This window comes from Lutra lutra, chromosome 16, assembly GCF_902655055.1.
Source record: "Lutra lutra chromosome 16, mLutLut1.2, whole genome shotgun sequence".
Taxonomy (NCBI): Eukaryota; Metazoa; Chordata; class Mammalia; order Carnivora; family Mustelidae; genus Lutra; species Lutra lutra.
This window is the reverse complement of record NC_062293.1, coordinates 12390081-12402295: the sequence shown is the minus strand read 5'-3', so window position 1 is coordinate 12402295 and position 12215 is coordinate 12390081. Positions and strand designations below refer to the sequence as shown.

Sequence of the window (12215 nt, the reverse complement as noted above, 5' to 3'; positions counted from 1 at the left end):
GAACTCTATCTAAGAGGGTGAATTCTTAATTAATGAATTTTCTCAAGTTGAACAGCTTGAATTGACCGTCATTAAATGACGAAGAAAAAGCGTGAAGGATTTGACTCCCTGAACAAATCCTGGGTTTTCATTGAGATCTGGAGATAAACACACCGAAAATAGTAGCTAGTTTTTCAAAAAGTAATAAAGCTTAGGGTCATTATTGCCACTCACGCCCTGTGGGTGGCAGGTGACTGTTTTAAAGTGTTGAAGGAGACTGCAGAGAAGTGTCCTAGCTTCCCACCCCCACGGCCTTCCCGGCATTGGCATTCCTCCGTGACCGCTGCTGCACTTCCGGCCTTCTCCCCTTGTGCCTCCTTGAGCTTCCAGAGCCTCAGCAGCCACGTGTCGAAGGCTGTCGAAGGCTCACTGGAGAGGAAAGGGAGAACCGGCTCTACATGTTGGCTGGTCCTTGTTCCGTCTCGGATAGTAGTTAGCTCCGCTATATTGTGTTCTAAAAAAGAGAACTTGCATAACTAAACTGAACTGTTGACAAAGAAATTTCATAGATGGGTTTTCTTGTTGTAGTGGATATCATCTAGGCCTGGAGCCACATGGCCACCCACTAATGACAAATTCTTCTCCTGCTCTTGACACTCTGATGACTTTTTGCTATTTGCGGGGGATGGGGCCATGCCTAGTCAGACTGTACTGTGCATTTTCTGTGCTGACTTGTGCTTAATTTTTACTCTGACTCCAAAAGCTCAGAGCAGATTTATATATGTCCTTAGGTTTATCTTTTTTTTTTTTTAAGTTTTTATTTGGATTCCGGATGAGTTGACATGCAGCCTGTTAGTTTCAGGTGTGCAATGTCGTGATCCAGCTGTTCTACACATTACTCAGTGCTCATCGTGATACGTATACTTTGACTCCCCGAAAACTCCTTGTTTTTTTTTAATGTCTCACTCTTTATTTAAAAAAAAATTTAAATAACAAAAAATATTTTACTAAAACATAAGATTTACAGAAATTTCCAGAAAGCCATACAAAAGGGTCACAAGCTTTCTCTTGAAGGAAGGATTCTACATTTGACAGCAAAGTCACAATGTTATTAGTGAGGGCTGTGATGTTTGTTTAATGTTCCCATTTTGGTTCAAACAATCAAGCCTGACCAACTACAGCATCTAAATAAAGTTAGACATGGCTAGAGAGTATATTCGAAAGAACTGGTTAGCTCCTTTTAACCAGTGCAATTAGATCACCATAAAAAGGGGGAATGGAGCCCATAAAATTAAGGTAAAACTTCTCCCCCTCAAAAAGAAGTAATAAAGAGAAACATGCACACCCCTGCAGCTGACCCTGAGCACTACCTTCATTCACAGTGCTTTACACTTAAATCAGGATGGGGAAAATGAATAAAAGCAGAGAAGGGCCACTGCTTTTAAAGGTTTCACAACAATCCAGATGGTACTTCTAGCCTCTGCTCATGCTTTACAACAGGGAATCAGGACAAGACATAGATTCGCTAATGTGTACTTAATCACCAAAGGACTGAAGATGTCTGGGCTTTTATTCTGTAATATTTCTAAGACTATGTCCATTAAATGCAAACCAAAAAGAAAGAAGTCTTGGCAGAACAGGACAAATGATGCACACTTGATAATCAGATCGATTTTAAATATTATTTATGGCATATAGCCTAGTCCATGCTCTAGCTGTTTCTATGCTTGGACCTTGTTTTCCCACTGCTCTGCTGCATCATTTGCTAGTGGACCATCTGGATTGGAGCACTTAACAAAGCCCGGATCCATAGCAGACCTGTGCCGTACTGGGGACCACTTACCTTTCAAAATATCTGAACATACTCTTCCCAACTTGTCTACATTAGGATGATAAATTTTGGTCGTGAAATGTATGTTAGGGGCTGCCTTTGGGTATTCTTCTGGTAGGAATAGTTCAAGCTTAAAAGTCCCTCCCTCAAAGGGGGAATCCTGGGGCCCAGCACTGACCACACAAAAATAATGGGTGTTAATCTCATCTGGTTCTGCTTTAATGCCAGGAACTGGTTCTGCCAGCAAGCACTGGATTTCCTTGATAATCCTGCAGGACAGCCTGGCCATCTTGTCAGATCTCGAGGCAGCCTCTGGTCAGTGGCTCCCTCTTTAAAGGAAAGTACCCCTTGAACTATTACCCGATACGTATAAATGCTCAGGGTATTTGAACTGACCTTCATCTCTCTTTTTAAAAAAGATAGCACATTTACAGTAGCTGATGCTTTTACTAGGCAGGGGTCTTCCTTACTACTCCACTCAAATTGAACTGGGAAGGGGCGCCTGGGTGGCTCAGTGGGTTAAGCCGCTGCCTTCGGCTCAGGTCATGATCTCAGGGTCCTGGGATCGAGTCCCGCGTCGGGCTCTCTGCTCAGCAGGGAGCCTGCTTCCCTCTCTCTCTCTCTCTCTGCCTGCCTCTCTGTCTACTTGTGATCTCTCTCTGTCAAATAAACAAATAAAATCTTTAAAAAAAAAAAAATTTGAACCAGGAAGGACATGCCAGAAATGCCATCACATACTATTAAGGAAGAGATTAAAAAAAAAAAAATCTCAGGAAAATAAGAATATTAGAATGATTTTATTACTTTAGACCAGATAACTTACCCCGTGGGAGGGACCAGAAGACGTTGCCTTCACTGAGGTGTTGACAAATGCACTGATGGTGGGAACCCTGATACCACTGAGCAGCTACGTGGTGGCCTCCTCCATATGCTGGCACCCAGAGTAGGAGATGCTGCTGCAGAACTGGGCTGCCCACTTCCGGTAGGATGGTAGGGTTCCAAAATGGCAGACACCAGGTGAGGCACTCAAATGTTTTGGAAGGTAGAATGCAATGGGCCCCAAGGCTAGGGAGTTAATCAAGGTGTTTTGCCTGCAGGGATATTTGATGAGAGTGAATAGAGCATGTTGTTGAGGGATAGGAGAGACAGAGACCAATGAGAGCACTACTTGTACAACATTAAGAAGAAGTCAAGACTGGGCAAGGGAACTTTAGACAATTCTCCATTTGCGTGGAAAATCATGGTACTTCATTAAGTTTCTAGATCTAAGTTCACAGTTCACAGACCCAGAGCCCATGTGTTTGAAGTGAGACCATGTTCCTTGATAAGGGCTCTTAAAATACCAAGTAAAGGCCATCCAGTGTGGTACTGCACACAATGGAGAGAGCAGAAATTCTACCAAATTCTTATCTTCTGGCAGTGACTACTGTGAATCGGATAGGAGTATAATTCCTGATATTTCTGAGACATAGATAAGTAGAAGGGAACGTAGATATAGAAACAAAAACATTTTTTAAGAAATGAGACTATGCTGTGTTTCTTACTTTTATTAAAATGATTTTATATGAAATTAGATGAAGTAAAGAAAAAGGAAAACAAGGAATTTCTGAAGTTTAGAAAAATGTTCCTTTGCTTGATGAGAAGTGGTTTCAGAGAAAAATAAGAGATAAAGATTAAAAATATACTGAGGTTTGGGGCACGTAGGTGGCTTAGTTGGTTAAGTGACCGACTCTTGATTTCAGCTCAGGTTGTGATCGGAGGGTGGTGAGATCAAGTCTAACATTGGGTTCACACAGAGAGTGGAGCCTGCTTGGGATTCTCTCTCTCCCTTCCCCAACCCTCCACACCTCCACTTGTGTGTGTGTGTGTGTGTGTGTGTGTGTACTCTCTTAAAAAATGCATTGATGTTAGTTAGAATCATTTTGAATTTTATGGCTCAATTTTGAGAGCATTAGTTTACTCACTATAATAAAAAAAATAAATAAAATTAACGTGCTTAAACCTCTTCCACCCACTCCTTCCACTCTATTTTGTCAATTGTAGTGTTATTTTATACATTGTGGAGTGTTGTATCATTTGTATTCTCTTCTCTAACCATGATTATCATAATTACATGGAGTTAGTTTTTTATTTAAATCATTTATATGCTTACCACCAGGACTTTTAGTACAACTTCCCCATAGTGGATACCTTTATTTTGATTCATCTGTTGAATGCTGAGATTTCATCATTAAATCGTTTTTTCCAAGAAGAACATATCATTGTTGTATTCACTGCATTTTTGCATGCTTGAGAATCGCTGTGTGTTTCCCTATTTTGGGCTGGGCGTAACACACTCTGGTGACCCACATTTCCCTAAAACTTTGTACGTGGTGTTCCACTGTGTTTTGGCACAAAACATTGCCCATAACACAGCTCCTCTAGTCTTCTCTTGGTTGCCTGAATTTCATCCTCAAGTTTTTGCTGTTGTTTTTTTTTCAAGAATGGTTTGGGTTCAATAGTTTTGAATTTTGTTATAGTATTCTTGAGCTGTTATTTTCCTCAAGAACAGCTTTTGTTGGTATACAGTGTGCTATTTTGATATACACACTTAGCTCTTCATTCATTATAGGGAAAATTTCTGATACATCTGTGTGTACATGGGTTTTCTTTTGCTGTTTCTTCTTTACATCATCTTCTCTGTCTGTTTCATTATCTTGGATCCCTTGTCCATGCCAGTGATTTGATTTTCAGCCATGTTTGTTCAGTTGATTGCTGTTTCTAATTTAGAATTAACTTTGTGATCAGGTTATTTTTGGTTCTTGGTTAATTCTGTTGTTTTATCTTCTCATCTTTGGGTTCTTCTTCCATTGCCCTCATGGTATTACTAGGGGTCCCTGTCAACTCCACTTGTTCCTGATTTTGAAGGTATATTTTCTCCCCTCAAGATGGTGGGCCTTCCTTCCTTTCTTCCTGCTTCCCCCACACCCTACCTCTTTAAAAAAAAAAAAAGTTTGTTTTTTACTTGATGTAATATTTTTATAGCTGTCCAGACATTTTCCCTTTCATCTTACTGGGCATTAAGTGACCAGCACTGTCCAAATCGACTATTCATTTTGGTATAATATGCAAGAGTTCTCTCTGGCTCCTTTTCTGCCCTTATTTTCAGCCTGTCTGTCTTCCTCTGAGTTGCAGTTTGAGCACTTTCTACAGCTTGAGATTAGGATAAGGACAAGGAGAAGAACCTGGTTGGGGCTGTGAGCAACTCTTGTTAGAGAAACCTGTATCTGCTAGGCCTTTTAACATTTTACTCATGTTCTCCCCAGGATTTGGTGTTTGTATTGTAGGGATTTTTTTTCTTTTTGAATGGGCGCTTTGAAGCCTATGCTTCATCAGAACCAGCCATAATTTTTCACTTTCTCAGTTTTATTCATCTCTTCCCAGCAGCCATTCGTCCTCTATGCAATTACCCTCCTCACCCTCTTCTTAGAAGATCTTCCTCAGCATTACTGCTGAGGGACAGAGTAGTGTGTCTCACCAGGTCAGAAACTTGCTTTCTTTCCTTGACTACCACCATTTGACATGGATGGCCAACGTACTAGCCTTCTTTCCTTGGGTTGCTGCCAGTGAATGTTCTGTTTTTAACATTTGTTTTGTTCTTCTGACAACTTTTCAGCTGTCTTCACTTAGAAGTTCCAGTGTCAGGTGTGTTCACCATGAGGCATAAGTTGCCTTGGAAGCCATTTGTTCGCTTATTGCTAAAAGCATTCCAGCAGCAGCTGAGTGACTGTCAGGGTGTTGTGGGGAAGCTTCATGAATTAAGATTGACACCGTATTGCCTAGGTAGCCTTTACATCTCTCCATACTCTTCGGTTTTCATACTACTGTTCACTTGGAGTTAGAGCAGCTACCATTCAGTTGTAAGACACATCTATCCCCAGGGATCCTAACTGGAGCCTCCTTCCCCTTCTTCCTTTCCCAGCCAGAGCACAGGGAGGGCCTCTTTTTCTAATTCCTGTAGTTTTAATCAATTCTTCTAGGAAGGCTTGTAGAATATAGATTTGTAATTTCATTATAGGTGAGGTTATTTTAGTTAGTATTTTTATATCTAAAAATGTGTTGGACCCATTCTATCACTTGCATAATTTATGTTTCTGGTTTGGAATTTCTGACTTTGAGGTGTGTTATTGAGATGTATTGGTCTTCTGTGGGATATATACTGAGAATTAATGACTTATTCCATCTCCTTTGTCTTTTTCTTTATGATATTATTAAAAGGTGTTCAGGCCACATTTGCTGATTTCACTCTAAAACTGTTACCAAGGCTTAAATATATATATATTCCAGGACCCCCAGAGACTTGACTATCTAGTGGTTCCATCTTGGTCTTTCTCAGAGCCTGTCATGTACTTCTGCTTTTGGATACTTACATCAAGTCTCAGTTAGAACGAGGACATCATCATCCGTTTGCAAAATGATTTAGTCTGTGATGGAAGGCTGCACTTTCAGGGATTTCAGAACTTCATAATATCACTCTTGAACTTCATGTGTAGTGTGGGGGTAGCATAGTGGATAAAGTACTGTCTCCTGTTTTGACCTACAAAAATAACAGTTTCAAACTAATAGTTTGTAGGCAGTAAAACCATTTTCTCACCCAAACCCCAACCATCAAGCCATCAAGCTCAGCATTTCAGGGGACTATCAGATTATAGCAGATGCTCACCCTTGAGGGCTACTCATTTCACTCCACCAGAAGATATGCCAGTCTGCTTTAATACATGCTGAAGGGATATACATAGCTAGTATAGTTACCCTGCACAGAGTCCATTGCTTTTGGATCAGGGAACTTAGAGTTTTCCCTCCTGTGTTACAGGGAGCTCTTTAGCTGGCCTTACTTAAGCAGGTTCCTTGGTGATGGTGCATCCTATTCTCCCTGGTAGGAGATATCGCCTTAACACAGAGATCTCATTGACCACTGAACATTCATCCTTGAGGATGCTGTATATTTCTACATTCTCCACATTTTCCATGATTTACAACCTCCTGATCACCACTGATTCCATTAGACATTATTGTTGGCCAACCAAAAGTATCTAGTAGTCCAGGATAAAGAAGATACTCCACTTCATTGTTACCACTAAGATATGCTTATAAGTTAAAGGACTGAACTGAGGGGCGCCTGGGGGGCTCAGTGGGTTAAGCATCTGCCTTCAACTCGGGTCATGATCCCAGGGTCCTGGGATCAAGCCATCATTGGGCTTCCTGCTCAGCAGGGAGTCTGCTTCTCCTTTTCCACTCACGCTGCTCATGCTCGTTCTCTCTCTCTCTCTCTCAAATAAATAAATAAAATTTTTTAAAAAATAAAAATAAATAATTGACTGAACTGGAAAAGTCAAAAAAACTCTTTTAATGTTTACTTACATGGAAGGGGCTAGCGACCAGTACAATCTTGAATTTAAACACAGATCCACTTTGGTGATGGCCTTTGTGGTTATGAATCTCATCATTAAGATGTTTCTAGACCATTAGGGTTTTTCTTCTAGACTCTACCATGTATTAGGACGAAACATCTGCCAGGTGATGCTAAGAGTGAGGAATCTTAGGCAAAGACCAGAAAGGGCTTATAACATTTAGAATTTGGCCAAGTAGTATGGATTCAAGCAGACAAACCTGAGCTATTTCACTTTAAAAGGCTCCAGAAACCCTGAGATTTATTCATTCGTTACCTAGCATCACTGAGCAATGGGCCCTGACAAAATGACAAACTACTAATAATTTATGAACATCTATCTCTAGGCTCAAAATTTCCCTATCTCTATTTCATTTGTTCCTAATTTTTAAAAATGAATTAACTGAAATCTGAGCATGTAAAGGGTCATTGATCAGTCTACCAGAGCTCTTCAAATAACTCAGAGGAAGTTACTTTGGAAGTACATTATTTAGAGCCTAGAATGAGGCTGCACTATTACAGATGATCTCATAACGACTTCTGGTCATGTGTTTTTTCTTGGGGGAAGAATTCTCTAATCCTTCTGCCTTGATTATGGGTCAACTGGTTATTTTTCCCTAGAGTATGTAAAATATTTTGTTTTTTGTCAATTTGAAAAATCAGACCCATTCTCTCAATTTTTCTGAGGCTTTTAAGAATCAGATCTCAAGGGGCGCCTGGGTGGCTCAGTGGGTTAAGCCACTGCCTTCGGCTCGGGTCATGATCCCAGGTCCTGGGTTCTAAGCCCCGCATCGGGCTTTCTGCTCGGCAGGGAGCCTGCTTCCTCCTCTCTCTCTCTGCCTGCCTCTCTGCCTACTTGTGATTTCTCTCTGTCAAGTAAATGAGTAAAATCTTAAAAAAAAAAAAAAAAAAAAAGAATCAGATCTCAACAGTATTCTCTACCTCCATCTGTTTCTTTACAGTGTGTTACATACTTAAATGATTTTAACTAAAACTTATAAATTTATTATAATAATGCTTGGTAGTGTAACACTGAGTAGAAATAATAATGTGTCCAAGAACTAAAAATATTCTAACTCAATAATTCATAAACTCAAATGCCTGAAATGATGCAGTAATATCAATACAATTTTCAGTTCTCTCTTTTGTTGGGATTAACATTGTACTTGTGTGAATCAGAGTAAAGCATGCACATTAATTTTAAATAAAGAAAACTTAAGTACTTGGTATGTGAGGAGAAGATGTGTATATTATTTTTTTATATATTGCCAGCAGTAGAATAATTAGGAAGAAAGATCCCTAGATTTGAAATAGACACAAATTCACTAGGCTGTCTTTGTTCTCAGATGCAAAATAAATGTTTCTCTATTACTTCATACATTATTTTGTTCTGGTAAGTGTATGGAATGAAAAGTGGGTATCCTTTCCTTTCTTCTCCATAGTATAATACATTTATAAGTGGTCAGACATTTCCTGTTCATTTTCCACTCTAAGAAAAATCACAATAAGGAAAAATGTCAAAACCCGTGTTTATAAGCACATTCAATTTGTGTTTTTGCAGTTAGAGGGTGAGGATATCAAATCTCAAAATAATTTCTAAAACTTAGTGTAGCTTGCTCGCGTGGAGAAATGAATGCTATCTCTTTAAGATAAGGTAGTCTGATGATTCATTGCACGAAACAAGAAACAAGATCGATTTGGAGCAGGCTCCTACCGTTAGCTTTTTTGAAGATGGATTCTCACGCCGAAAATAACACAACATATTCTAGATAACGGCAGTTTTTTCCCCTGAAATCCACCAAAACTGAAGAAAAATCCAAGTGACTGTTCTTAGCAGCTGTGTGGCCTGGAGTTCACTGGGGAAGCTGGCTTCCTGCAGTCCCTATTCATCACCTGCTTCAAAGAGAGCCTGGCTGGCTATAGTTTGCAGGCCAGGTAGGGTGCCATTGTGCACAGTCTGGGAGGATTAGTATCAAAGCTGCGGCAACCAGGCCCTTGGTCTCGGGCTGCCATTCAGTCTAGCAGGGAGAGGCTAAGACTGGCCAAGGTCACAGTCTCCAGTGTGGAGTGGACTGGGAAAGGATCCTGAGAATAGAATGCTCTTTATGAAATCATGGCGCAAGCTTGCAGCACAGCAGGTGCCCTTCTGGAACACATAACATCTGTTTATGTTGGTCTACCGTAGCTGACAACGAGATAATAGAGCTTTGAAATTTATCATTTTATTTTTTAAAAAGACAACTGTATATACAATAATCCAGATGCATATTTAGCTTCGAGCTTTTATTTGAAAATCATAAAGAAAACGGACTGATTTAATTGCTGCTTTTACATGTATATATTGAAGCAAACAGCAAAGCGTACTGCCTATTAACCATTTATAACCATTGCTGATCAGTAATACCCGAAATCTTGGGTAGGAAATACCTAGCATTCAACATAATTTTTTTCAATGTTCAGGCATTTATGCCAACAGATTGCAGAACGATTTCCTGAATATGCCCAACTGTCTTGAATATTAGGTTTGGATAAAATCCCCACCCCTCCCACCCCCCATCCCCCCCACAGATGAGAGTATTTCAAGGGTGAGGTAATAATGACGCAAAAATAAAATTTTCAACTTGGACAAATTAGAGAAAAATTAAGCTGTCCATGAGTTGTCATGACGACAAGGATGTTCTGTTGATGAACTGTCCTCCTCATTGTCCAATCAGATAGTGGAGCTGAAGCTGGAGCATGAACAGGAGAAGACGCACCTATCACAGCAGCATAGCGCAGAGAAGGATAGCCTAGTCCGAGACCATGAACGGGAAATTGAAAACCTGGAAAAACAGCTTCGCGCTGCCAATATGGAGCACGAAAATCAAATTCAAGAGTTCAAGAAACGAGATTCACAGGTAATTATCAATAATATTTGATAAAACGGGTATCTATTTTTAAAAAGTCATCAGCGTTTAGTGTTTTCTTCTTATTCTTGTTGGTGCACGCTGTTTGATCATTTGCAAAACTGACATATAAATGTGATTTTTTTTTTGTTTTCTTCTCCCCACCCCACCCCCCCCGTTTTGAGGATGAATAAGGCTTTAACTACAGAAACCACAGGTAGCCAGATTAAAAATCCCATGGCGCGCTATAACTTGGCCCCTTTTTTATAATCTTGTCTCAGTTCCTTTCATGATGGATTTTTTTAAGGTATCTGCCCCTTACCCCTCCCCTCAGCCTCAGCAAATCCCTATGAAATGTATCAGCCTCACTCCTTGCTTTTTGTTTTAATCTCTGTAGGTAATCAAGCAGCTGTTTTAATATTTGCTTTTCCTTCCTGGTGTTGCTTTTTTTTTTTTTTTCCATTAGACTCTATATTTGATTAGATCACTCAGATGGTAATTGATAAAAATGACTCCAGAGAAGGGCTATTTCCCATCAGGTCTGTGGCTCATTCCTACACGCGCATGCACATGCCTCCTCGCCTCCATCTCTGTAGTCCCTGTTGGAAGCCATTTGGCAGAATAACCCCCAGCTGGGGTAGCATTTGACTCTTCAAACTTATGGATGAAATGTGCACTGTCAGCATGGAAAATTATCTTTATAAATTTCAGATGAAAAAAAAATCTTATTGGGTGTGTGCACCTTTGTGCTACAAATACGTTCTTTAGGGTATATGTAATCAAAGGCCTTTAGTGTATCCTCTTGAGATTGCTGTGAAATTTTATTAAAGAAAAATTGGGGAGCAATCGATAACCAAAAAAGATAATTTTCTTTTCTAATAAAACCATATCATATACGAGTTCTAAATCCCTCTTCTCCCATTGAAATCTTAACCATATTATTCATACCACACATAAGCTTCTTCCTAGTTATCCTGTCTCCCAAATAATATAATTTTTAAACAGTAAAATAAGCCTTCTATTTGTGATGACATGTGTTTAAACGATTTTATGATCATCTAAACAATAATAATGCTACTGATTAAATAAGGTGTTTCTTTCTTGGGTGGAGGGCGGGAGGCGGTAAAGCAAAGAATAGGAGTTATTGGTTATTTTTCATTTGACCTTGAGTTGTCTTTCACCTTTGGAGAATGACTGGGGCACTAAGAGTATACTCGGCACAGGTTTTTTTTGGTCAATAATATACATTTATAGGAAAACTATTTTCACTGTGTTTTTTGTGGGGGTTGCTAACTGAAAAGGTAGTCATTGTAGTAGCCATGGTACCAGCAGAGTCAGGTGCTTCCTGCTAAATCAACGTGTATTGTATTTTTGCCACCAACCTCATTAGAGCCTTTATGAAAATACATGCTGATCTTCTGATAGTTAGCCATATCATTTACTAAGAATATTTTCAAACTTATATTCTCCTTCGAAGATGATGCTTAGCCTTACCATTGTCTTCTGTGATAGAATATTTGGGTTCTGAGTCTGTGTAGGTTCTGTTTGCATAGTAAAATCGAATACTTGATACAATAAAAGACATTAATTTATATAACTTCCTACTATTTTGGTGCTGTTGTGGAAAGCCGACAGTAGTGGAGGCCAAATTTAGAGGAAATCTTTGTGATTTTTATATGCGTCGTATCTGCCATATATAGGGTGCGGTTCATCCAATAACAAAAGGGAAATTTTAGAATTATTACATATAATTAAGCCACAGGGAGAGTACAATAAGGTCCTTAATTGAATTTCTTCTAATTGAAGTAATCAGCATGAGGACCATATGACCTCTTGAAATGCTGTAGCGTAGGATTGTCTTTCTCCTATTTTGTGTCTTTCTTGGAACAATTGGAATTGCTGTCCTGCGAGTGCTAGTAAAGCAATGTAAACTAAAGCTAAATGCATTTTTGATCTGAATGAAAATGATTTTCTGTGTAAGCTAGACTTGGTTGTTTTTAGATAATGTGTTTTTTAAAAAATTTGCCAATAAGTTATATTTTTAAAAACCTTTCATGTATACCAAAATGCTAATTATTTGTATTTATTTTGG

The 12215-nt window shown here is 39.3% G+C and overlaps 2 protein-coding genes across 7 annotated transcripts in view; one reads left to right on the top strand and one right to left on the bottom strand.

Moving 5' to 3' along the window:
• CEP112 (centrosomal protein 112) overlaps nucleotides 1-12215 on the top strand; it is a 431394-nt gene that overhangs the window by 209792 nt on the left and 209387 nt on the right. For all 6 annotated transcript variants that reach the window (XM_047708133.1, XM_047708130.1, XM_047708131.1 and 3 more), the window contains one exon: nucleotides 9953-10135. In XM_047708133.1, the coding sequence (XP_047564089.1) occupies nucleotides 9953-10135 (183 nt within the window). The remainder of the gene's footprint in view (nucleotides 1-9952; nucleotides 10136-12215) is intronic.
• Nucleotides 1701-2099, bottom strand: LOC125087637 (ubiquitin-conjugating enzyme E2 N-like). Its single transcript, XM_047708134.1, has one exon. It carries the CDS (start codon nucleotides 2097-2099, stop codon nucleotides 1701-1703), a length of 399 nt encoding a protein of 132 aa, XP_047564090.1.

Excerpts from the sequence above, each read along its gene's own strand:
- LOC125087637 (XM_047708134.1), bottom strand. The coding sequence starts at position 2,099 with ATGGCCAGGCTGTCCTGCAGGATTATCAAGGAAATCCAGTGCTTGCTG.